Source organism: Rhinatrema bivittatum, chromosome 8 (assembly GCF_901001135.1).
Source record: "Rhinatrema bivittatum chromosome 8, aRhiBiv1.1, whole genome shotgun sequence".
Classification (NCBI taxonomy): domain Eukaryota; kingdom Metazoa; phylum Chordata; class Amphibia; order Gymnophiona; family Rhinatrematidae; genus Rhinatrema; species Rhinatrema bivittatum.
In genome coordinates this window covers 210,397,842-210,425,588 of record NC_042622.1, presented here as the reverse complement: position 1 = coordinate 210,425,588, position 27,747 = coordinate 210,397,842, and the positions used below count along the sequence as shown (strand labels likewise).

The 27,747-nt window shown below is 46.3% G+C and overlaps 1 protein-coding gene across 4 annotated transcripts in view; it reads right to left on the bottom strand.

The window, feature by feature from the left end:
* The window catches only part of LOC115097274 (septin-4-like), a 128,351-nt gene that overhangs the window by 66,104 nt on the left and 34,500 nt on the right, over positions 1 to 27,747 (bottom strand). For 2 of the 4 annotated variants that reach the window (XM_029612943.1, XM_029612942.1), the window contains exon 2: positions 2,252 to 2,683. The exons of the other annotated variants lie outside the window; for them this stretch is intronic. In XM_029612943.1, coding sequence (XP_029468803.1) covers positions 2,252 to 2,683 — 432 coding nt within the window. The remainder of the gene's footprint in view (positions 1 to 2,251; positions 2,684 to 27,747) is intronic. 4 annotated transcript variants of the gene reach the window in all.

The window sequence follows — 27,747 nt, the reverse complement described above, 5'->3', positions numbered from 1 at the left end:
AATGGGGCAGAGAAAGTGCTCTGAATATGCTCTGACTGTGATGTTAGCAAGAGTTAAAAATGCTTGACCACACTTAAAAACCCATACTACCTAATTTAAATATGTGCAAAAGACACTAAGTGGTTCAACTCCATTGGCGTAGTGGGGAAATAAGAATAAATAAAAGGAAAATAAAAAACTTTCATACAAACTGTGTTATATAAAAGAGTCAAGGAGTCATTTTACATATATAGAAGTCAGAAGGAAAAAACAAAGTAGGTTGCATGCACATTGCACCCTTTGGCATGAGTCAGTGGGAAAAAACCTGCAGTGGGGTTCATACTCTGAAAGTGGGCTTTCCCAAAGGCCAAATTTGTGTTCAGTAACTTCCATGGTTTACAGGTGAGCACTTGTATAGCACTTTTCTGAGCCAGCAGAGGGGTACAAAAACTGAGTTAACAATGAAGGCAAGAGAGGCTACCTATTATCATGTAAAAACACACAACAAGGTTAGAACATAGCTTATTCTATTCATGTCACACTTCCTTTACAACACCACATGCATGGAATCATTTTTTTCATAGCTACCCAGCAAATCTCCATTTCAACTACATGTCTATTTATACAGAGGTCTCTGGACGTCATGGCAGGACTCAGGAAATATGGTCACCACTTTATCACCAAGTATGTATGTGTATTTTTCTGTGGTGTAGAGGGTTTTTAGATATATATATATATACATTAGTTTATGTGACTGAGAACTGCCTACAAGTAGTAGTGTTAGTTAATGTTGTAAGTGGAGTGGAAGAGTATCATAGTAGTTAGGATGGAGTGGAAGAATAGCACAGTGGTTAGAGCAGTGGGCTGAGATCCAGGGAAGCCAGGGTTAAAATGTTATCCTCTCACCCCATGTGATCTTGGGCAAATCCCATCATCCTTCATTGCCACAGGTACAAATTTAAGGGTAAATTTTCAAAGAACCACGCAGGCGCCCATGTGTGCGCACATGGACTTGCCAATTTTATAACATGTGCACGTCGAGGCACGCACCAGTTTTTAAAAATTTGCCCTATAGATTGTAAGCTCTCTGGGGAAGGAAAATACCACCTGTACATTGTGCTCAGATGTGAAAAGGCAAGTAATTACATTCAAACAAGTAGTTAGTCTACAGTAAATGAGTTATGCTTATCAACGCACTGTACTACAGTACTACTACTGTATGTATCTTCTAACATCCTTACAATCCTGGGGCTCCATAGTTCCATGGATATTGCTATGCATTTAAGTATGCAAGAGGTGGGAAAGGGTTGCATGCATGAGTGAATCAATGAGAGAGAACAGTAGTGCTGTAATTCCAGGCATCACTTGGTTCAGAATATGATAAAGGACACGATATTCATGCTGTATAGGCTAATATAGGCATCAGGGTAGAGAAAAGATGTTTTCAAAAGGTCAAGATCCCACAACCCTTTAAAAGTGCCTTTTGCATGGGAAACTATTTTCCTTATTTTTAAACACAGGTTAAATGCAAAAGAAACTTTTAAAGGGTTGTGGGATCTTGGCGCTGGTTTTTTTAAAACTTCTTTTCTTTACCCTGATATTAATCTATATAACATGAATATCATGCCCCCTCATCATATTCTAAACCAAGTGTTACCTGAGATTGCAGCTTTACTCTTCTCTCTCTTAACCATAAAAAATAGGGAAGGTGGTTTTAAGTTTAGGAGCGTGTTACCTGATAAGAATGCAAGAAGAGGGTTTGTTCAAGCCAGCTTTCCTATTTTTTGCATAAGAGTGATTAGATTTTTAAGCCTGTTAAAATCCCTCCAATAAGAATTATTGGGAACTGTGTGGAAGCCCACGGCTTTGGACAGAAGTAAAGACATTTAGATTTGGAAGCTCCCAGAGGTAAATACAATGCATGGATGTATTTGGCTGAACTGGTGTTTAAGGGCAGGATGGAGTCTCCATGGTGGCTGCTCTTCCTGCATGCCCCAAGCACTTTTATTTTCAGGCTGTGCCAAATATATTTTCTTTTTCTGCTGAATATCTCATTTTATGACAGTCACTACTCAACAAATCCTGAATATTTCCTATTTGGCCTTTAGAGGCCAAAAATATTCTGAGTGACTCAAGCTCCAGATGCCAATTAGAGCCTTACCCTATAGTATCCACTGCTATCTGGCACTACCAGCACTGATTCCAGGGGGAACTGGGGAATGTGGAGGTTTCTTGCTAACCTAAGCTGTAATGTACCATAATTGTCACTTACCTCCAGAGAACTGTACGGATCACGCTTTCCCCAAAGACTCTTAGACTGGGAGGGGCTCAGTAGGGGCACTGAGATCTGTTGGAGCCCTTCTACTGGCAGGAACGAAGCCCATTTAAATGGGGTGGATGTATGCTCAGAGTCTTCAGTGACATGTTTCAGTACACTAGAGAAGATCTCAGAATCTACACGACTCTTGGTGTCCTCTTCCCTAGGAACCATCTCTTTCTCCGACTGCGTCTCTCTCTCTGGCCCTGCCTCTTCCTCGGGATCTGCATTGCTCCTCTTCAGCACCAGCTCTGGCTCTGCCTCTGGGTCTGGTTTTGCTTCTGGTTCAGGCTTTAGCTCAGACCTCCTGTAGGGTTCGGTTTGAGGTTCGTTTATGATTGAGGTCAGGTCCACATCATCAGGGTCATCATTCAGGAAGTGCTTTATCTGGTGAGCAAATGACAAGGAGAGGAAGGAAGGGAAAGACAGCACGAAGCAGAAGGAACAGGGTCAGGGAGAAGCCAGAAAAGAAGGCGTGAGGGAAAGAAAGATAAAGGAGAGAAGGAGGAATTCAAAGATGATACAATTGTAAGCCAGAAGCTTAAGATTTTGTTCTTGCTCTGACTAGCAAAGGTGAATTAAATTGCAAAGGGAAGGACGCCTGTTCACTCTCTGTTTGAAGTAAAGGCAAATGGTGACCTGTGAATTACTTGGCATTACTTTTGTTGGTCAAGACAGAGAGGGGCCAAAGAAAATGGTCTCCTATGAAGCCTACATAAGTCCTCACCTATACAAATGTTAAAGTATCCTCAGGCTCCACTACAAGGGGGGGGGGGGGGGGGGGCGGGGAGGGGTGCCATGGCTGGAAGCCAGTGGTATTATCCCCTGAACTGCAGTGACACCAAGTGGACCTGTCTACAATTGCTAGGATTAAGTGGATATTTCCGCGAAGGAAAAGGTTTGAGTTGAATGGACCTATGGCAGTTCTTGGAATCAGAAATTGGAGTGTAATCCCGGACCAGAGCCAATGAGGAGCACTTTGATTGCTAATGAACTTTTTAAATTAGGTAAAAAAGAAAGGTTGTCTTTTATGTACAGTCAGACAGGCAGAACGAAGAAAAGACAGAAGGACATAGCAATGAGGTGAGGTTCCCACCCCAGCCACATGGCTGCTACCACAAAGGAAAACACAGTTGCCATAGTCTGTAGAATAGTAATTATACAGCAGTGCCGAGAAAGCAGTGGTTTGTTATTTTGTAGTGAGAGAAAAATATGTGAGAGTTTCAAGTATTTCCTGACCTTTTGTTTCATTTATAGCTAGAACAACAGAATTTAGAATAGTATCTGCATACATTCAGTATCAGGCTGACTTAATTCGGAAGATTTGTCAGGATTTTATATAGAGTAGAGAAGGAATTTAAATTTTTTTTCGTAAGAACCGGGACTTCCAATCTCCTGAGGCAAGTGGACCTTGCAGCCACAGGATCTCAAGCATCTGCATCAGCTTCATCAAGCACATAGTGGAGCAGCTTGTCTAAATAAGAGGAAATCAGAACGCACATGAGACTTAACTGAGAACTTATATTATTATTCTGGCCAGAATTTAGGTGGGAGTTTGAAGTATTTTGCAAGTGATCTGAACTGAGATACCAAATAGGGTTAGTGATTTTTCTTTTATATCTTGCAACAAGATTTTCCTCACTTTTCCATGTTAATAAAATCCTCTTTCTTTTATTATAATGCCATTTGTCTGTGTTTGCTATAGAGTATAAGAATTCATCCTAATGCACTGTGTAACTGTGCAAGCACTGATTTTATATGCAATTCTTGCTGTAGCTACATAAGGTGGGTTTTATGTTATCACTTATTGCTCTATTCTCTGCTCCAGCCTCTCCTCCCCATCCCTGGGAGACCCTTTAGTTGTGTGGGCGCATTACATGTGTCTGTCCCTAAACACAGGGCCGAGAGGTGGAGTTATTTTTGTGGCCCCTCCCATAATAGGGGAGGAGTTTACACAATATTGTGGAAGAAATAGTCAGATAGATGGATAAAGAGAGAAAAAAAATTGTAGCAAAAGAACCAGAAAAGCGGTGAAGTGTGGAAAGCAGATATGAAAGATTAATTATTAGTAAGAGAGAACGGAAACGGTTTCCCGGCTCTGCACAAATAAGTGAGAGCCTTTCTGGCCACTCAGTGCTCTCTGCTTGCATACAAGGCGAGCACTGCTGGAACTGTAGCAGTCACAGAAACCTGGAAGGAATCTCTCAGCAGAGAGGGAGCTGCTGGTCTCTCTGAGGTAAATATTAAAAAGCCATTTAGACAGATAATAAAATAGTTATCTGTCTAAATGGCTTACCCGGCCCTTATCCGGATAAGAAAGGGGCATTCCATGGGCGGGCAAGAGGCATTTCGAGGAGGAGCGGAGTTAACCAATATTCGGAGTTAGCCGCTTAATTTGTGTGGCTAACTCTGGCCGGGCCTTAGGGCGGTCCTAAAGTTAGCCGGTTAGACATTCCCGGCTAACTTTATGTTAGCTGGATATATTCAGTGGCACAACCCGCCACTGAATATACCCTGCTGGTTATGTTTATCCAGCTAACTAGCCGAACCGCACAGCAGTTGAAAATGGACCCCTTTGTGTTAAGCACAAGAGATGATTAGATTTTTAGCGTGTTTTATACCATAAAACACACTTATGTGTTCAGTTTGTCCGCTATCCACACGCAGTGGAGAGCGCGCAAGAGAGTGGGTGGAAAAGAAAGCATAAAGAGAGCAATTTAAAAAACCTTTTGCATGGGAAAACAGCTGCATACCTGCATAAGAAGTCCCAGTGAAAATGACTCCTCCTCCACTTCTGTGGGTAAAAGTACCCATCGTTTTGAACCTGGGCGGATATTTTTTAACCATGGCAAAAAGGGAGTGGGGTCCAGGGGCAAGGGAGGGCGCAGCTGGCTGCCCACACCCAGGGATTTAATTTTGAAATCCCAGTGGATGGTTTAAGCTGTGGACTTTGTCCCTGCTACAAAGCGCAAGAAAAGTCAGCAGGTGTTCATCTATCCACAGAGAGGCCAGCCCCTCCATTTTCAAAGGGAAACTCCCTGGGGAGTTTCCCTTTGAAAATTTGCTTGGAGGCCCCCGGCTGTGTGCAGGGGGGATGGAAGGGGGGTTTAAAATTGCCCTGTTAACACGCTTTGTTAAGTTGCCACGCAATTCTACACTTGCTTTTTCCCAAAAAGTTTGTAAAATGAGCTGAAAGGAATTCCTGTCTGGAAGGGGGCTGCACCCTGCCAGCATCACCTCCCACCCCCTCTGCCTGGGTCTTGTCCAACTTCCTTTAAAAAAAAAAAAAAATCTGCGTAATTGAATGTTATAACCTAATACAAAGAAACGGACTGTACTGAAAGTAGGACCATACATCCGCCACGCCAAAAGTTTCTATTCAGCTTTCTGTGCTGTGTTCATGCTTTACATGCATCAGTGCGGTATCTGCACGAGGTTCTGATGAGGAGCAGTACAGCAGCGTCCCTGAGCTCCTTGGATTCTTAAGCTTGGGAGTTTAGATATTGTTAATTAACCCCTCCAGAATATATATATACTGTAAATCAGAATAAAACAGCTAGCATCTATTGTAAGTGTCTAAAAATTACTATAAGAAACATTTTTGCTAGTATCGCTGTTTTATATGTGGCTCTGCGGGATACTCAGAACAGACCTCTCACATGCATCTTTGTTTTTTTGATGTGAGAACCATGAAGCCAGCTGGGCCCATTACAAGGCAGGATGGATTCCCATTACTATGTTATTGCTCATGGCCCATGGGAGACAAGATGGAAAAAAAAAAACCTAAAACAACCCAGACCATCCAAAAAGCTTGATTCTTCATCGGTGACCTGCATCACACCCCCGAGATGCTTTTATGTCATTGGGAAGTCAAAGGCACAAACCTCTCGCACGCACTCGCATTGCACGCACTCGCATTGCACGCACTCGCATTGCACGCACTCGCATTGCCTCCCCTCCAGCGCATTGCCTGCTCAGTGCCTGCGGGTGTGGTAAAGGCCCAGAGTAAGGCCTGGCCACGCTCTGAAGAGTTCAGGGGGCAGAGTGATTCAAGAGAAGAGAGGAGAGGGGAGCAGCAGTAAATGAGGCAGCCAGCATCGAGTCGGGGAACGCCATTCACGTCCCTCGCTCCTTGGGGGTAGATTCATGAAGAACAGCCTGGCAGGAGTTATCTGAATGGACTTCAGAAATGGTAAACTGGGCCCCTATTTACTTGAGGACCTGGGAAAATCAATTGGCACCTTGCTAGAAAGCTGTGAGTCAAATAAGACACCCTTAAGAGGAGAAAGAAGAGACGATCTGTTTCGAGGGACAAGGATGGAGCCCCACGCTGAAATTCCCCCCTGACTGAACTGTGGGAACAAGAGGAAGCCGACACCGCTAATTCCTGAGGAGGTTGCTCTGGTATTTATTTATTGTACTACAGTGCACTACTCTAAGCAGAAACGCAGAACTGTTAAACTCACGGCTTCCTGTAGAAGAGCAACCTGGTCCATTAATGTCTTATGGAAAGTCAGAGCACACTGTCTGCGTAGGTCTGAAATGACTGAAAACTCCCTGAGGGACAGGATTTGTCTATGTGACACAGCAGTTTCTTTACAATGAGGGAGTTCGACCTGCAGTCCACAACACCAGTGTTTCCCACCCCTCTCCTGGAGGTTTTCAGGATATCCATAATTACTATGCATGAGATAGATTCGCATACTTGGAGACTCGGTGTATGTAAATCTCTCTCATGCATATTCATTGTGGAACTCCTGAAATTCCGATTGGTCAGGTGAACCTACAGGAGAGGGTTGGGAAACACCATCATCAAGTTATTTTTCTGTAACTATTTTACAAAGAAAGTATAATGAAGCAGGAGACAGGAGGTGGCTAAACAGAGATGAAGGATCCTAGTCTCTGTTCTAGTTCTACTGTAGTTTATCAGTTTATCACTGCCTCAACTGCATGCAAATCTATCTCATGCATATTCATTAAAGATATTCTGTAAACCAGACTGGTTTGTGGCCCTTGAGGACTGGAGTGGGACAGCCCTAGAGGGTTCTTTTCCTTCAGTCGTCTAACACAGGTCTTCCCAAACCTGTCCTGGGGACCCCATAGCCAGTCGGGTTTTCTGAATATCCACAATGACTATGCATGAGATAAATTTGCATATCATGGAGACTCAACATGCAGTATTTCCCTATCCTCTGCTGGAGGAACACCTAACCAGTCAGGTTTTCAGGATATTCACAGTGAATATACACGAGATAGATTTGCATGCAGTTGAGGCAGTGTTGCATATAAATCTCTCTCTTGCATATTCATTAGGGTTATTCTGCAAATGTGACTGCTATGCAGTCCTCAAGGATTGGGATTTTATACCCCTGCAACACTTGAAGAGAACAATCTCCCAGAGTGAGGGCCGGAGGAACCACTAGGTGAGCTAGGCCTGTGCCTAGGGCGCTGAGACTTAGGGGGGCGCCACCGCCGCTCGCAGCCACTTCAGACGGCAGAATTTTAAAGGAGCAAAAAGTGCCCCTTCAAAATTCTGCCCAGCCCCCGCCTCACCCTGCTCCCCCCCCCCCCCCCCATCGTGCCACCCTCCCGACGCCCCCCTGGTGGTCCAGCGGAAGGCCCGGGAGCGATCTGCCGCTCCCGGGGCCTCGGCTGCCACTAACCAAAATGGCGCCAGTGGCCTTTAGCCCCTACCATGTGACAGGGGCCAACCAATGGCACCGGTAGCCCCTGTCACATGGTAGGGGCTGAAGGCCACCAGTGCCATTTTGGTTAGTGGCAGCCGACGACCCGGGAGCGGCAGATCGCTCCCGGGCTCCCCGCTGGACCAGGTGTTTTGTGAGGTTTTATTTGGGGTGGAGGGGGAGGTTGGGAGAGTGGCGGCACGTGGTCCCTGCCCCTAGACTTGGGGCTGCGACCGGGGGCGGGGTGGCACAAGGCTGAAGGTGCCTAGGGCGCCGAATCCCCTTCCACCAGCCCTGCCCAGAGTAACAAGTCACACATGTAATCACTGATCTCCGAATAAGAGAAGCCTCACACACTTCTCTACCTTCTGGAGGCCAGAACAGAACCTATGAGAGAATGATTACAGAATGTCAGGGGTGGCCAACTCCGGTCCTCAAGAGCCACAAACAGGCCAAGTTGTCAGGATATCTAGAATGAATATGCATGAGATTGATTTGCATACAGTGGAGGCCGTGCATGCAAATCTATGTAGCTAATAATGCTGGAGATAAATCAATATATGTACTTATGGGCCACATATATGTATGCTCAATGATGGGGTGAACCCTTTCATGGAGGAGGATTTCAGGAATATGACCAAATGTCTGAGGTAAGAGAGACCTGTGAGGAACCAATGGGAGTTTCAAGGTTCCTGCAGCTTTCCCTTAAATGACAAAAAGAACTGTATTTTCTTTCTCTTGTCTTCTGAAAGCTTGAAGAATTGTGCTTCTGCTTTTTGCAGTTCTTTACCATCTATGTTTTTGATCTGGAAAATATACTTTTGTTTTAGGACAGCACTCCTTGGGTGGAGATTTTTTCTTTGAGAAATTGTTTGAGGGATCCCCTTTGGGTCGGGCGGTCCTGATTCCGGACTGGGGTGAGTTGGTTCAGAAGCTGGCCCCAGGCCTGTTCCAGGGAGGACCCCGTGAAAGGGGCTTACATTTATAAAACTTTACCCAGGCTTATCAAGATAACGTTAGCACAACCAGACTTTCCCCGATAACTCAGCTGGACTGCCCGCGTCTGAATGGGGACCTCATGGGGTTTAAAGTTATCCCAAAGGTATCTCTGCCGGTCTAGCCCCCAACCGTCAGCGAGGTTTGCAGTCGGGCCGATCCAGTACCGAGCGGTAGGAAGAGCTGCGTTAGTGCCTACGGCACCCGCGGTTACCGCCCGCACAGTGCAGCTCACCTACCGCTCGATCCTGAAGCCTAATTATATGTAAATGTAAGCCGCGTCCGAAAAGCCTTAGTCCCGCGCAACCCAGGATACTGGATAGAGCGCCTATACAGGATCCTGGGTGCGCGGGCCTAAGGCTTCACGCCACGCTGGTATCTGTCATTTCAAATGTCATTTGAAATGACAGATACCAGGAAGTCTGGTCCGATCGGGTGCAAAAGTAAGTTGCTTCGCCGCTGTCAGTGTTCCCCCCCCCCTCCTCTCGGAGCAGGGAGCGAAAAGCAGCCTTGCTCCGGGAGGGGGAGGGGGAGGGGGAGGGGGGGGGGGGGGCGACACTGACGGCGGCGAAGCAACGCAGAAGCAACGGCGAAACGACTTTTCAGTGTCCGTCCCCCCCTCTCGGAGCAGGGAGCGAAAAGCAGCCTTGCTCCGGGAGGGGGGGGGACACTGACAGCGGCGAAGCTTTCCCCCAGCCCGGACACCGGCAAAACTTGCTGTTTTGCAGCCATGAGCCACGAGCAGGAACGCGAAGATCTGGCTCCGATAGCTCCTCCCGACAAGATGGCCGCCTGCACGGGGAAAGAGTACAATTGGCCGCTCAAGACGTGATGTCGTGATGTCACGTCTTCAGCGGCCAATTGTACTCTTTCCCCGTGCAGGCAGCCATCTTGTCGGGAGGAGCTATCGGAGCCAGATCTTCGCGTTCCTGCTCGTGGCTCATGGCTGCAAAACAGCAAGTTTTGCCGGTGTCCGGGCTGGGGGAAAGCTTCGCCGCTGTCAGTGTCCCCCCTCCTCCCGGAGCAAGGCGGCTTTTCGCGCCCTGCTCCGAGAGGAGGGGGGGACACTGAAAAGTCGCTTTGCCGTTGCAGTCTCCGTGGCAGCCCCAGTCCGGACATCGGAGGGGGGCTGCAACGTTTTTTTCGCTTTTTTTTTTTGGCTTCTGGAGGAGGGGAGAGGACTGGGGCTGCCACGGAGACCGGCACCCATGATCGCGGCCGGGGCAGGTGAGCGGGGGCTGGGGGAAAGCTTGCCACCTACCCTTACCCATGCCTCTACCGCCTGGGTCAGGGTAGGCGGTAAATTTGCAGGTTAAACGCGCGAGAAAACGGCAGGGAAAGGTAGCGTTAGTCGGGGCGCGGGTTACGGGATGCTAGGTGAATAGCTAATTCGCTCGTTTGCATGCAATATCGCGCTAATTCGCTCGTTTGCATGCAATATGCATGCCGCGGGCGGAAGGGGTTACCCGGGGAATTTAGGACGCGGTAGGAGTAGGTTAAAGGGGATTCGGGATCGCAGGAAGGGCTAACGCGGCCGAAACGTGAGTTAGAAGCGGCTTAGGAGCAGGGTAAACACGGCCGCACTTTACAGGATTGGCCCGATAGGAAGACAGCAGACATGCTGGACAGAAGACATGTTCGCTGCGCTAGTAAAGACAGTTTGGAACATTTTTCTAAATGAAATAGTGTGGCTGCTCTGTTAGTCCACTTATTGAAATAGAAGTCAGCAACAAGTTGCAAGCAAGATCTTTTTATTGGCTCAACTTAATATTTCTTTATATATAGACATCTGATAGTCCTCCTCTTTTACCCAGCATGGCCTCAAGGCGGGATTACAATCAATTTAAAACAAATTATTCTGCTCCCTTCCTTACTGCCACTGAAGGGAGGTATCAGTACTCTTAAGCCAGTCACAAATATATTGGGCCAGTTTAAAGGGTTCACTTATAACTGGCTTATTTTTCTGTAACTATATTAAAAAGAAAGTATAATGAAGCAGGACACAGGAGAGGCCTAAACAGAGATGAAGGATCCTAGTCTCTGTTCTAGTTCTACTGTAGTTCATCAGTTTAATCTGTTTTCATACTCAGGTTCAGATGTGCACAGGCTGTTCGGGGAATAAATCTAGTTTCATCCAGAAAAACAGCCTGAAGGCAAATTTTGAAAGCCATCTACCCAGGTAAATTGGCTTGTCTGATAATGTCCTTCCATGGCATGCAGATTTCCAGCCAGGTCAAAAGGCAGGATCTCGGGGTGGGAGGTGCTTAGTGTGCGGCATTTTCACAAGTGTGTGCACTATTTCACCACACATCTCCCCGCTCACAGCAGGTACATAGTACACAGGAGCTTTCGGTGCATCTACTTTATACTGGCTGATATTCAAAAAGAAACTACCCAGGTAGTTTTTCTTTGATAATTATTCTTAAAATAAACACAGTAAAAGCTTTGAAAATTGCTACATATAAGAGTTAAGTTGTGGGGAAATACTGTCCCCTTCCTCTGTTACAATATACTAGTGCAAAAGCCCATTATAAATTACAGCTCCTCGCTCTACCTTATCACCTACATGAAAACAATTTTGATCCCTGCTCCCCCCATTTCAACTTAGGTCTCTCAGGGGCAGATGCCATGCTCAATGGCTCCTGCCTTACCAGCCATTGGCTCCAGATATCCAGGTCAGCTTGACTCAGTCCTGGTTTTACCCCATTGCATGCTGGGACTTATTCTGATTTCCCTATTGCATTCCCCAACAAAAGCAAGACTAGAAGTACCTGCATGCAGGGGAGTAAAACCAGGACTGGATCAACCTGCCCTGAAAATCTGGAGCCAGTTGGCAACCCTAGTCACAACATCAGAGATGGTGCCGGCTCAGCTGCGACTCTCTTGTTCTCCAGTGTCCGCTCCAGCACATGGTGCAAACACGCAGACAGAATCCTAACTACCTTTTATCTAAATATATAGAAAGACAGAGAAAGAGAAAGATGGTTCTTGTGTGGTGGGGTTCTTTTTGGGAGGCATTTCATCATTTAAATAATTGGCCACCAAGAACCCAAATTCACAGAGAAACAAAATCTGGCTTATATAACAACATTCAAGAGCGGTAGGTGCAAAGAGCTGAGGATCAGGTTGAACAGAATTGTCTGTGTTTCCCCCAAACCTTCCCCCAGCCAACACATTCTATGGGGAGGGAGTTTGGTTGGCACACCAGAAAGAACTAAACCCCAGATGCAGCATAACCTCCAATTTCTCATTACCACTTCCCTCATCCAATACCTTGGCCTGGATCAATACTTCCTGCAATTTCCATGAACCATAATGATGTTTACTAGAGGTGACAAGTCAAATTCTGACCTCCCACACCCAGAAAATGTCAGACGGGCTGATGCAATAAGACACATGCTCAAAACGGGCGCTTATAGGGGTAGATTTTCAAAGGGTTACGCGCATAACCCCGAAAACCTGCCCCTACGCGCCCCGAGCCTATTTTGCATAGGCTCGGTGGCGCGCGCAAGCCCCGGGACGCGCGTATGTCCCGGAGCTTTGAAAAAGAGGCGGGAAGGGGTGGGGTCGTGGGTGTAGCGCTGGTCTGGGGGTGGTCCGGGGTTGGGACCGAGGCCTCCGGCACGGCGGCTGTGCCAGGGGATGGCGGGCTGGCAGCTGGCCGGCGCACGCAAAATACGCCTGACAAAGGCAGGCGTAAAAAGTTTAACAAGGTAGGAGGGGAGATGCAGAAGAAAAGTTCACTCCAAGGCTGCTCTGATTTCGGAGCGGCCTCGGAGGGAACGGGGAAAGCCATCGGGCCTCCCTTAGGGCTTGGCGCACGCAAGATTCACAAGTGAGCACCCCCTTGCGCGCGCTGACCCCAGATTTATAACAGGTGCGCGGCAGCCGCGCATGTTATAAAATCGGGTGTACATTTGTGCGCACTGGGTAGTGCGCACAAATGTACCCCGCGCACGCTTCTCTTGAAATCTACCCCATATTGAGCAAGCGTTTACCTAACGCGCTCACAGCCACATCCCCTGTGCACCTGATGCCATATTTAAATGAGAGGGAAATCAGGGCAGGTTAAAAAAAAAGGGCGCACTAAGGAAGAACTGTGTGTTTCTGGCGCTCAAAGGAATTTATCGCAACAGGCGCTTAATACGAACGTCCATTTTGATCGCGCTTCTTTTTGGTTATTTTGCTGAGGTGCTGATTTCCTTGCTGAAGTTTATTATATCAGGCTCCCATTGCCACAGGCGTCTAAAATTGTGCAGTCATAAGAAAAGTGCGCTTCTTTTTGCAAATCAATATACTGTATGTACAATTTTGTGCACCGCAAGCATAAATTCAAGATTCAGGATGATACTAAGGAGGAGGACACATTATCGCAACACACAAGATCATATTTTTTAAGGTTTCTCATGAGCCCTTGATTGTTACTCAACCTCGGGAGTTGGAGTTAAATTGCCTGTGTTAAAATATGTGCATTGGGCGCTCACCATTTGGGAATGCTTTCCTGCATCAGGCGGTAAGAGTTAATGTCTTCATCTACATGGAATTTACATCTCTTGGGCACTATCAGGTACACATTTGTTAGGGCGCATTTTGGATGAATTAATCTCCTTACTCAGAGGTGGATTGGCCTATCGGGGGATTGGGCATCCCAAGGTGAGCTGGTCGCACTGGTCACGTGGTCTTCATCTCAGCTCCTATTGAGAGATTGCTGCGCAACAAGGTCTTTTGCGGGGGCCACAACTCCTGACGCAGCCTGTGGGAGGCCTTGGCGAGGCCATGATGGAGCCCAACCTGTTGCGGCCCGAAGAAAGGCCTGCAGGCTTGGGAACAGTAGCATCTGGCGGTTTCAGGGCCTCTTTCTCCCACTTCCTCTCTGGCAGTAAATGAGCAGCATGGGAGCAGCCAAGGCCCAGAAGAAAGGAAGATTCCTGAGAGGTGTGTGTGTGTGTGTGTGTGTATGAGAGAAAGCACCAGCATGTGTGTATGAAAGAGAGAGAGCCTGAATATGTGCATCAGAGTGAGCCTGCATGTGTATATGAAATAGAGAGCCTGAATATGGGCATAAGAGAGATCACCTGCGTGCGTGTATGAGAGAAAGCCTGAATATGGGCATGAAAGTGAGCGCCTGCATGACTATGAGAGAGAGCGTGCCCACATTTCTGTATGAGAGTACCTGCATATGTGCATGAGAGAGTTAAAGCCTGCATGTCTGCACAAGAGCACCTGCATGTGTGCATAAGAGAGTGAGAGCCTTCATGTGTCTATGAGAAAGAGAGAGAGCTTGAATATATGCATGAGAGAGAGCCTGCATGTGTATATGAAAGAGAGAGCATGAATGTGTGCATGAGAGAGATCACCTGCAAGTGTGTATGAGAGAGAGCCTGAACATGGGCATGAGAGTGAGCGCCTGCATGTCTATGAGAGAGAACGTGCCTACATTTCTGTATGAGAGTACCTGCATATGTGCATGAGAGTGAGAGCCTTCATGTATCTATGAGAAAGAGAGAGCCTGAATATGTGCATGAGAGTGAGCCTGCATGTGTGTAGGAAAGAGAGCCTGCAAATGTGTATGAGAGAGAGCCTGAATGTGTGCATGACATAGTGAGACACTGCATGCTTGTATGAGAGCACCTGCATGTGTGCACGAGACAGCCTTCATGTGCATGAGAGAGAGAGAGTGCCTATGTGTGTGAAGGAGAGAGAGAGAGGATAAAGATTGTGAGGTCTTCTTCACCCAAATCCTCAACAATCTCTGGGAAATCAAAAGATGCCAGGTATTTATTTATTTAATGGTATGGAGAGCTGGAGATTTTGTAATTATTTAATTAGTTATTATTTTTAAATTTTGGGGGGTTATTTCATGTGTCTGCTGTTTTGAAATATTTTATTGGTGTTTGGGAAATTAGCACAAATTTATGTGACTTTTTAAATCATTAGGGACCCAATATTGCAAGATGGCTGTTTAAGTAATTTGGCCGGATATAACTTATCTGGCTAAATTACACAGTATAATCAGTGGCACAGCTATGTCACTGAATAATATTCACATATATATTTGTACTTAGCCATATCAGTTATAACCATCTAACGCAGCTGGTAAACCTAAAGGCTAAGACAAAATATTGCTACTTAGTTTCATAAGTTATGCGGCTAACTCGCTCCACCCACTGCTTGCCCACAACTTATGCAGCTAACATTTTAAACAGATAAGGGACTTATGTGGCTAAGCAGCAGCCACTAAATGTAAGCACATATTCAGCAGCCACTACTTAACCACATAAGTCCTACTTATCTGGCTAAATAGCACTGAACGTGCTTTGAATATTGGGCCCCCTATGTTTGTCAGCTGTTTTGATATATTCATTCTTTTCATTGTTTTACTATTAGGAATGATGTCTTATATTTCAATTTTATTGCTTGATGTTTTGCGAGGAGTGATTATGTTTCTGTTTTTTTATATTATTGCACTGTGTAATACAGTCAGGCTTGTTGTGGTTACCAGAACATGTTTGTGAGCGAGAGAGAACAAGTGAGCCAATAAGCATATGTTTGAGCAAGAGGACTATTTAAGCCAGTGGGCCTGTGTGCGAGCATGTATATGAGAGAGCGATTGAGCCAGTGAGCATGTATGTAAGCAACAGTATGGGTGTGTAACATAGTGAGCATATCTGTGAGAGAGAGCATGTGAGCCAGTGAGCAGGTACGAGAGACAGCATGTGATCTAGTGAGCATGTGTGAGAGAAAATATAAGGGAGTTTGTGTGAGAGTGAACATGTGTGTTAGAGAGAGAAGAAAGTTGTGCATATCTCCCACCCCTTACTAATCCATGGCAATCTCAGGGCGACTGGAATGTAAAGTTCCCAGGTATGGAGAGCAGAGGATTTATTTTAGCTTTAATTTTAATTATTGGGGGGTGTTTGCTGTGTCTGCTATTTTGAAATATTTTATTGATGTTTGGGAAATTAAAAAACAATGTTATATGTTTGTAATTATTGGATGTTCTTTTCATCAGTTGTTTTGAAATATTTATTCTTTTTATGAGTTTGGTTTTACTGTTATGATTGATGCTTTATATTTCTTGATGTTATCGTTTGATGTTTAGTAAGGATAATATTTGTTTTTCCATTCCATACAGTCTGGCTTGTTGCGGATTCAAGTTCAGTTTTTGTCTGCATGTTTCTATTTATACTTTATTATCTCTTCATTTTGTATTTGGTGAGGGTCTGTCTGCGTTCTACATGTCTGACCAAGGTGAGGTATTCTGCTAAGCAGACTTGTGGGGTGGCCCCAACTGATTTGCATGGATGGAATGAGGGTCCTCAGCTTTGTTTACTCACTGCTGGTCCAGAGTATGCTCTGTTTCTTAGTTATTTAGGAAAATGTGAAATTTATTTTGGAGATATTGGGGCTTAATTCTGCCTGGTTTCAGAGTTGACTTGGTGTGTTGATTCATGCGCGGCAGAGAAGTGTACAAGGGAGTCAGATACCCCGTGAGCTGGTTTTGAAAAACTCCCCCCAGGCTGATATTTTCCTTACTGCATCGGACGCTATTCTTACACGCTCAGAACGCATTGCCAACCACAAGTAAACCCATGCACTAGGCTGGGAACACCTTATTGCATCGGCCTAGAATCAGGTAAAAATCCTGGAGAGGTATTTTATATTCATAAGGTCTGGAAGCTGGGGTAGGGAGAGAGTGGGTCCAAGCCAGAGAAGCCACTGGAGAGTAATTTCTCCAGAGCTAAACTGGTGCTTAGGAGTGGAATAGTATGAAGAGAGTTTGAGAGTTGTTGAACAGGGAGAAGGAAATCCTCCAGGAGGAGGAGATGGCGTTAATGGCGTGAAGAATTGATTGAGCCAGCACACACACACATTATCCCACATCAAAGTCTTCCTGTGTCTGTTCGCTCGCTGACAGAGGCGGCTCCTGACTCTGGGCTTCAGTCTGCTCCTGGGCCTCAGAAGGCCCCTGAGAATGCTCTGCACAGGAAGGCCCGAAGGCCCCTGGCAAAGCAGGACAATCTTGCTATTCTTTGCGAGACTGAATCCTGGCACCATCTTCAGCCGTGCAAGGCGTCCCCTGCAAATCTGCTGTCTGCTGTTGAGAGAGGGGCATCATGCTAATGTGAGGCAGATGGGCGATGAGGGTTAGCGTGGCAATGAAAAGGAGAGACAGAACAAGGAAACTGAATAAATGTCAAGGCAGACAGAAGAACTAATGAATAGAATAAAATGCGCGCACACACACACACACACACATCGCAGGAGCAAGTTCATGCTACACACCCATCATCACCCGAAGATTTTACACGCTCCTGGAGAAACACAAGACATAACACACGGAGGCAAACACAACATGAGACGTCTCATCCCAGAAGCATAGGGGGCGCACAATGGCAAATCACAGACACCTTATACGGAGGGACACACACAGACCGATCATACACACTATTTCCTTGGACACACTCGGACCCTGCCTTTATCCTGTTCTACCCCAGTCACGGACACTGAGCGACTCATAGAACAGTCCAGTACATTATCCTCCTCTCAGTTATTATTTTGGCTATTACTGGGGCTGGCAGCCAGGACCACTTGAGGGGGCCGGGAAAATATCTTTTTTCCCATACTGACTGCCACCCTCCCTGACCCGGCACTCTCCTCCTTCCCACTCCCCCATGTTAATCCGATGCCACTGGCCCCACTGCTGCAGCTTTTCTCCTCTTGTGCCGGCTGACGGGAGGGGCAGCCGCACGCTGCCTCCTCTCCCTCCGGCCCACACGGGCCGACGCAATCCCGCCTCTGCCTTCCTCCGGCCCACACGGGCCGACGCAATCCCGCCTCTGCCTTCCTCTGGCCCACACGGGCTGACGCAATCCCGCCTCTGCCTTCCTCCGGCCCACGTGGGTCCAGGCAAGTGCAGCCCGAGTTGCTTTCCTCCCTCCAGCCCCCGTGGGCTGGCGCGAGCACGTTGTTACGGGCCTTGCATTATGGGCAGGGCTGGTACAAAAGGTATCAGGCACCCTAGGTCAGGCATCAGCCTTGCGCCTCTCCCCAGGATTTTACTTTCAAGCCCATCAGTGCCAGCCTGAGATTTTGAAAATTAAACTCAACAAGCATTATGAACCCATCACCACCCCTCTCAGAACAATCCTGTAAAAAACACACATAATTAGAAATCATACTTTTAAATATTACACTTTGTTTTATATATATATATATATATATATATAAATATATATATATATATGTAACCCCTTTTTAGGGGGTACATAAAATAATAAGCAGGTGTTAAAGAGGTTCCAGTGCAGATGGTGCAGTGGGTGAGGCTCTCAGAGTTTTTCTTTCCCTGCACAGGGCAATTTCTCCTCTCTGTGAATGAACAAACAACCTCACAGCACTGAACGTCTTCGGATGAACAAGTCCCAGACAACTACTTCCACCTCAGGCAACTCCAAAGCCCGGGAATAGGATTCCGCCCACACTTTGGATCGATGGTTGCAAGAATGCCAAATTTATTAAACACAAAACAGAGGTAACACAATTATTCCCACAATAAGGCGCACTTCAGTCAGCCATTAGCAAAAGAAAAACGCCCCGGCGCAGGGAATTCACTTCTGACAGCCAGCACAGCTCATCTGAGAAAAGCAATCTCTTGCGGTTGCGACCGTCGGTCTTCGATGGCTTCGCCCTGCCTACCTCTCACTACTTGCGGCTCCTCCCGCTTACCTTGGACTACTGGCTGCCGCGGCGTCTGTTTACTGTCCTCTCCGGTGTCCCCGGACCGGCTTTGGTGCTGCCTCCCGCCATGCTCCTCCAAGGACCATAGGGCGTGTGCGCACGCCGCCCTCATCTTTATTTCCACGTTGGCGCGAACCTCAGGGGCGTCCCCCTGATATGACATCACGCTGCCCGGATATTTAAGCCTACAGTATTTGCTAACTCATCGAGTTAGCAACGGTAATTCTATGGATGGGATTCGCTCTCTGTACCGAAGCTGCTCTGCCACTCCAGCGCTATCTGGAACTCTTACACCCTTCGGGTTGCTAACGGGGTACCCGCTCCTCACGGGTTTCTTCTGCTCCTTTCAGGTGCTATCAGGAAACCGGTACTCGCTCCTCGAGGGCCCATGTTCCCTGAGTCACTGCCTGCATCTACCATCTTCTCTACTTGGAAGACTTCACTAACAGTTTCCATCTGTGAGTACAACTACCATCTGTTCCACAGCACTGCTTCTCTGGAACCAGGTACTCGCTCCTCGAGGGCCTGCCCTCTGATCCAGTGCCAGACCTCTCGTCTAGTGGAATCTCTGTTACTGCTACATGAGTACAATACAACTGAGTCTCCCTGCTCTAAGGGATCAGGTACTCGCTCCTTGAGGGCCTGCTCTCCCTGTCTCAGAGCTTCACCAATTCTACCTGGGGCTCTGTATATTTCTCACTGTGTACTCATAACTCTCAGTCTCTTTCCACTACAGCACAGCCAAGCAGAGGATTCGCTTTTCCAGCGTCCTGTGGGATACTCGCCCAGCCGGGTTCAACATCTATTACTCACTACTGCCACCTCTGGTGGTTTCCAAAACTGTTTAAATAAAGATTCAAATCTGTGTTTGTGTGTCCAGAGTCCAGCCTGACACCGTGGTCCCTCACGGGACTGCCCCCAGTGGGCGTGGTCAGCTGCCACAGTGTCCAAGGATCCACCCAAACATCAATAACCATAACACTTGCTCAGTTCCAAGGCTGAAACAAAGGATGAGACTTCCCTGGCAGACTGTTCTCTCTGGTGCTGGCCCATGATTCTTCCTAGGGGCCCTTTCACAAAAAGCTAGGCCGTAAGCCCAGGAGCAGCAGAGTGTAAAGTTTATTCCCTCCATGGAAAGATGTGTGGCCTCCTCTGGTTTCTGGGAAAAAGACGCAGCCAACATCCCAGAACTGAGAAACCAGGCGGAAGTGTCCTCGCTCTCACTGCATGACTCGCGCTTTCTTGATACCATTAGATGTCATGCTTTGACATCACCCAGACTTAAACGCACCTAGAAGACATTACACTATCTACCATGGAAAACAATGCAGCCCATTGCCTCTTATGGGTCATTTTTCACTTATTTATATTCTGCCACTTCAAAGTGGACTACATTCAGGCTCTGTAGGTATTTCCCTGTTGTCACCTCAGTAGTAGTGACACAAATTCCCTCCATTACAAGATACTTTGTGAAGTAATAAAAAAAACTGTGCAAAAATATCAGAGAATCTATATAGCAAATCTGCTACAACAAAACAGCACTAGCTCCCAGAACTCAAACAGTAACAACCCTATATGAAAATGCAATGCTGCAAGTATTCCACCTGGCCCTAGAATACCAATATACCTCCTCTTGGGAAAACAAAAAAAACAGACTGCTACAGATCCCTACAGAGAAACTACATCTTAGCAGAATAACTAACCTCACTCTCACACACACAGAACACACTCTCACTGAATACAAAATAAGTGAGCACAAATTATAAACAAATATAGGGCAGGTGCGTCCATTAGGGGAAGTCAGGCGGTCACCTATGGTGCCGACCAATAGGGGGTGCCAAACAGCAGCCATGTGCTGCCATGAGCGGAGCCTATCCTGCTCCTGGCAAAGAGCAATAGAGATTCGTCGGGCTGTGAGCAGCGCCCAACCCGCTTGCGGCTCTGAGAAGCACACAATCAGCAGCACGAATGAAGTGGGGGGAGACCACGGGGGGGGGGGGGGGGCAGTGTAGCAGAAGGATCGCCATGGGTGCCTAATACCCTTGCACCGGAACTGAACAGATATATACAGACCAAAAATGAATTTGTCTTTGCTTTGCTGCCCACTCTAGTCTCACCAGGGGCGGATTGGCCTATTGGGGGAAATCGGGCATCCCCCGGTGGGCCGGTCGCGCTAGTCACGTGGTCTGCCGTGACAGAGCCGCGCTCGGCAGACCACGTGGTATCTCCTGGGCCGGTCGTCATCGGGAGTCCGCCGCTCGTCTCACCACCTCTCCTTCGATTCTCTAGAGCTGGGGGGGGGGGGTGGGAAGGACTGAATTAGGGAGCAGAGTGGCTATTTTTGCTCTGCTCTGCGCCAGGTTCATCTCCTCCTGTTCCCTGCTTGCTGCCTTGGGGAAATGAGGGGCTGCAGCATGAAGGAGAAGGCTGTTTCCCACTGCCTTAGATTCAGGACACTGGCCAATAGATGCATCAGGGCAGAGCACTGTGTGCTCAAGCAATGGGGCGCTCTGCTGGGCAGGGCAGCGGCCCCTTTTTGCCCATGGGTAAAAAGGGCCCTGCTGGCAGGACTGCATCAGGACAGAACTGGGGCAGTATTCAGGGTGGGGGTGGGTGGAGGCTCAGGCAGGCCACAGAGAAGGCTGCTGGGAATCAATAACACGTCTCTTCCCCAAGGCTGGATAGGAGGGGAGGGGAGGGGGGATCTCAGGATCAGTTCCCTCCTCTGGGGCTGGAGACAGGCACTTGGAGGTCAAGCTGGGGCTGCAGGCGCAGATTTGCGTTCTATTTTGGGAAAGGAAATCTGCATCTGCAGCCCCGCTGTGACCTCAGAGTGCTCTTCTGTGGCAGTTTTATGCTAAGGCTGTGTAACGAGGTGGGGAGGAGGCGTTGGGGAAAAAAACCCAACAACCTCCTCAAACGAGGGGAGGGGCTCCTCCACTCCTCTGGCCTGGGGGGAGGGGGAGGGGGGGATCACCTGAGCCATCCAGGGGAGGGGTTGGTGAGAGAAACCACCTGGGAGAAAAAGGGAAAGAAGAACAAAGAATTTGCAAGCAATTAAAGCCAAGGGCAAAAATTCCTCCTCTCTGAACGCTGCGAGCTCCTTTTGTCTAAATCTTAGGTCAGATGCTTAACGTCCCAGTCCGGAAAGGTCCAGAGAAAATTCCTGGCACGGAGCCAGACGAGATCACAGATCAGAAGACACAAACTAAACCTAAGCCTCTCCTTTATTTAGCCAAAGTTGCAAAAGAGAGAAGCAATAATAATCCCGAAGGATGATCCTCGCCAGGAAGCAGTCTTCAAGGGACCTTCACTGGCAAAAGTTAAACCCATCTCCCGCAGATCAAGCATTTCAAGAGACAAACACATTCTTAAGGCGACCTATGCAAATGTACCATGAGGGCTTGATTCACTGTCAGGCCAATACAGTAAAAGTATTGGCCTGACAGTGGCCTGACAGTGGCCTGACAGTGGCCTGTGCGCACTCCTGTGCGCACAGGCCACTCTCCTGTGCGCGCGATTTAGTATTCAAATGAGGGCCTGCAGTAAAAAGAGGCGCTAGGGACACTAGTGCGTCCCTAGCATCTCTTTTTTGACAGGAACGGTGGCTGTCAGCGAGTTTGACAGCCGACGCTCAATTTTGCCGGCGTCTGTTCGCAAACCCGCTGACAGTCACAGGTTCGGAAACCGGACGCCGGCAAAATTGAGTGTCTGGTTTTCAACCCGAGAGCCGCGGGCTGATTTAAAAATTTTTTTTTTTAAATTTTTGATTATTTTTAACTTTTGGGACCTCTGACTTAATATCACCATGATATTAAGTCAGAGGGTGTACAGAAAAGCAGTTTTTATTGCTTTTCTGTGCACTTTCCCGGTGCCGGCAGAAATTAATGCCTACCTTTGGGTAGACGCTAATTTCTGAAAGTAAAATGTGCGGCTTTTTTTTTTTTTCCCTGTTATTTTGTATTATTACTGAATGCAAGAAATTCTTGTGATCTATAAACATGGTAATTTGATAAATAAAGAATTTTAAAAAAATGTGCGGCTTGGCATTTGCATTTTGCGGGCGCTTTTGGTTTATGGGGGGTTGGCCGCGCGTTTTTTGACGCGCTATTACCCCTTACTGAATAAGGGGTAAGGCTAGCTTGTCGAAAATGCGCGTCCAAACGCGGGTTAACAGTGCGCTCTGTACTGTTTTGGGTTAACAGAGCGCACTGTACTGTATCGGCCTGTGTGCCTTCAGGAAAAAAAAGCTTAGTGAATCAGGGAATGTCGACCAAGTATGCATTCAAGATAAAAAAAAATGCAGGTGCTTGAGCCCGTGGATCAGACTTCACTGGAGCACTGCATGCTGTGGTATGAGCGATCCCATTCTGTGTGAGAATAAAGCTTAGCAAATCAGGCCACAGCGGGCTGCTGGGACATTACAGTTTCCCTCACATGGATACCCACTCTGTGCTGTACAGCCCTAGCTCAGCTTATAGCCTGGCTGTCTGTCTGTCTTGATTGTAAGATCCCGGGAGTAGGGGCAGTGCATTATGAGTCCCTGTACAGCACTTGCATCCATCTGGTATGTTATGTTTTTGGGTTTTTGGGTACTTGCCAGGTTCTTATGGCCTGGATTGGCCACTGTTGGAAACAGGATGCTGGGCTGGATGGACCCTTGGTCTGACCCAGTATGGCAATTTCTTATGTTCTTATGTGCTATACTAACAGCAGGCAACTCCACTCCTGGAAGGCCACAAGTAAGTCTGGTTTTCAGGATATTCACAATGAATATGCATGAGATAGATTTGCATATAATGGAGGCAGTGCATGCTAATCTATCTCATGCATATTCATTGTGAATATCCTGAAAACCAGACCTGTTTGTGGTACTCTAGAGCTGGAGTTGCCTACTCCTGTGTTATACAAATGATGATAACACTAGCGCCGGCTCTCCCTCCCTTCAGCCTGGCTTTCACTATACTTCCTGCTGGTGAGGCCTGCAGGAGCTTGCTGAGAATGAAAGAGATGGGGCTGGGATCACCTATCCTGCCGGATTGGCCACGGTCACCCCTGTCTCCTGTGCTCTTGGTTCGGCAGATTGCCAATCAAAGACCAAGCAGCTTTAAATCATCTCTTTGCAAAGAAGCTGGTATGTAAGTGACGTGCACAGCACAGGCACGGCCTTTGGCTGGATGCAGTGTCCAAGGAAAGGGATTGGAGGTCTGGACAATAAGACCCATGAGGACAGGTGGAAGGAGTTGGAAAAGAAAAGATAGAGGGCGACTTGACACCAGTCTTCAAATACCCAGAACATAATTGCTTGCTCTCCATTTCCACCTAGCATAGGATAAGAAGCAGTGGTTGTAAATGACAGTAGAGGAGAATAAGAACTTTCTAACTGTGAGGATAATTAAGCTCTTGAACAAAGTTACCCATCACGGGAGGGCTTTTGAAAGCAGGTTGTCACCTGCCTATCTGGGATGATTTAGGCCTAGAGGCAGGGGTCAGATGAGATGATCTCGAAGGCCCCTTCCAGCCCTATTATTCTATGAAATAATCACAAACACTAAATATCTGCCCTATCAACAGGAAACCCCCCCCCCCCCAGTATATTCAAGAGGTATCCCCAAATATCCACAGTATGCAACTGTATCCCCTAAACCCTCAGCATCGGTGTCAAATCTCTGCTACCTATAGCTTGGTACTATTAGATTTAACAGCGGCATTCGACACAGTTAACCACTCTCTGCTATGCCGTCAGATGAAAAAAACTGGAATAGATGGAAGGGCACTCAAATGGTTCTCCTCTTTCCTAGCTGATAGGACTTTCCAAGTCAAACTGGGCAACAACCTATCTGACACATTCCCAACTGATACTGGTGTTCCTCAAGGCTCTGCACTCTCACCGACATTCTTCAACATCTATAAGTTCCCTCTATGCAAATTACTAGCAGATCTAGGAATCAACTTCTTCCTATATAGGGATGACATACAATTCTACATTCCTATCGACAAATCAATTGAAAATACAGCAGTAAAACTCTCAACATGCATGAAAGCAATATAGCAAAAGCTATCTCAGTTAAAACTAACACTAAACAAAAATAAATCCGAAATCGTTTGGTGGGGCCGCTTGGCAATAGTGATCATAATACAATCAAATGTGAATTAATGACTGGAAGGGGGACAGTAAGCAAATCCACAGCTCTAGTGCTAAACTTTCAAAAGGGAAAGTTTGATAAAATGAGAAAAAGAGTTAGAAAAAAACTGAAAGGAGCAGCTACAAAGGTAAAAAGTGTGTGAGAGGCGTGGACAATGTTAAAAAAATAATCCTAGAAGCACAGTCCAGATGTATTCCACACATTAAGAAAGGTGGAAGGAAGGCAAAACGATTACCGACATGGTTAAAAGGGGAGGTGAAAGAGGCTATTTTAGCCAAAAGATCTTCATTCAAATATTGGAAAAAGGATCCAACAGAAGAAAATAGGATAATGCATAAACGTTGGCAAGTTAAATGTAAGACATTGATAAGACAGGCGAAGAGAGAATTTGAAAAGAAGTTGGCCGAAGAGGCAAAAACTCATAGTAAAAGCTTTTAAAAATATATCCAAAGCAGAAAATCTGCGAAGGAGTCAGTTGGACTGTTAGATGATCAACGGGTTAAAGGGGCACTTAGAAAAGATAAGGCCATCGTGGAAAGATTAAACAATTTCTTTGCTTTGGTGTTTACTGAAGAGAATGTTGGGGAGGTACCCGTAATGGAGAAGGTTTTCATGGGTAATGATTCAGATGGACTGAATCAAATCACGGTGAACCTAGAAGATGTGGTAGGCCTGATTGACAAACTGAAGAGTAGTAACTCACCTGGACCGGATGGTATACACCCCAGAGTTCTGAAGGAACTAAAAAATGAAATTTCAGACCTATTAGTAAAAATTTGTAACCTATCATTAAAATCATCCATTGTACCTGAAGACTGGAGGACAGCAAATGTAACCCCAATATTTAAAAAGGGCTCCAGGGGCGATCCGGGAAACTACAGACCGGTTAGCCTGATGTCAGTGCCAGAAAAAATAGTGGAAAGTGTTCTATCAAAATCACAGAACATATAGAAAGACATGGGTACCTACAGTACCTGAATGTAATACACTTTGAAGCGCTGAAAAAGTGTGAAAAGCGGAATATAAATCTAAATAAATAAATAATGAAACAAAGTCAGTATGGCTTTACCCAAGGCAAGTCTTGCCTCACAAATCTGCTTTACTTTTTTGAAGGGGTTAATAAACATATAGATAAAGGTGAACGGTAGATGTAGTGTATTTGGATTTTCAGAAGGCGTTTGACAAAGTTCCTCATGAGAGGCTTCAAGGAAAAGTAAAAAGTCATGGGATAGGTGGCGATGTCCTTTCGTGGATTATAAACTGGCAAAAAGACAGGAAATAGTAGGATTAAATGGACAATTTTCTCAGTGGAAGGGAGTGGGTAGTGGAGTGCCTCAGGGATATGTATTGGGACCCTTACTTTTCAATATATTTATAAATGATCTGGAAAGGAATACGACGAATGAGGTAATCAAATTTGCAGATGATACTAAATTATTCAGAGTAGTTAAATCACAAGCGGAGTGTGATAAATTGCAGGAAGACCTTGTGAGACTGGAAAATTGGGCATCTAAATGGCAGATGACATTTAATGTGAATAAGTGCAAGGTGATGCATATAGGGAAAAATAACCCATCCTATAGTTACACAATGTTAGGTTCCATATTAGGAGCTACCACCCAAGAAAGAGATCTAGGTGTCATAGTGGATAACACATTGAAATCGTCGGTGCAGTGTGCTGCGGCAGTCAGAAAAGCAAACAGAATGTTGGGAATTATTAGAAAGGGAATGGTGAATAAAACGGAAAATGTCATAATGCCTCTATCGCTCCATGGTGAGACCACACCTTGAATACTGTGTACAATTCTGGTTGCCGCATCTCAAAAAAGGTATAGTTGCGATGGAGAAGGTACAGAGAAGGGCAACCAAAATGATAAAGGGGATGGAACAGCTCCCCTATGAGGAAAGACTAAAGAGGTTAGGTCTGTTCAGCTTGGAGAAGAGACAGCTGAGGGGGGGATATGATAGAGATGTTTAAAATCATGAGAGGTCTAGAATGGGTAAAAGTGAATCGATTATTTACTGTTTCAGATAATAGAAGGATTAGGGGGCACTCCATGAAGTTAGAATATAGCACATTTAAAATTAATCGGAGAAAGTTCTTTTTCACTCAATGCACAATTTGTTGCCAGGGGATGTGGTTAGTGCAGTTAGTATAGCTGTGTTTAAAAAAGGATTGGATAAGTTCTTGGAGGAGAAGTCCATTACTTGCTATTAATCAAATTGACTTAGAAAATAGCCACTGCTATTAATTGCATCAGTAGCATGGGATCTTCTTAGTGTTTGGGTACTTGCCAGATTCTTATGGCCTGGATTGGCCACTGTTGGAAACTGGATGCTGGGCTTGATGGACCCTTGGTCTGACCCAGTATGGCATGTTCTTATGTTCTTAAGGAGAAACCAATCCATAAATAAACCTCACCCCTAGACCTGGGTAACTTCCTCATCACACCCTCTGAACAAGTACAGGATCTAGGAATACAAATCGATGAGAACATCACAATGAAAAAGCACATAAACAAATTAATTAAAACAGGATACTCCAAGCTACGAATCTTACACTGATTAAAGCCTCTCCTAACATTGCAGGACTTCCAAACCGTTTTACAAACACTAAGATTACTGCAACTCACTATTACTAGGCCTAACCTCAGGACAACTGAAACCATTGCAGCTACTACAAAATGCCTCTGCTAGACTACTGCTAGGGAAAGGGAAATTTGACCACATCACCCCTGCACTAACAGATCTTCACTGGCTACCAGTACAAGCAAGAATACACTACAGAATACTAACACTCATCTTCAACATAATCAGTGATAGTAAATCCTGCTTATTAGGCGTAACTCTCCAACCATGCACATCACAACGAACACTTAGATCACAA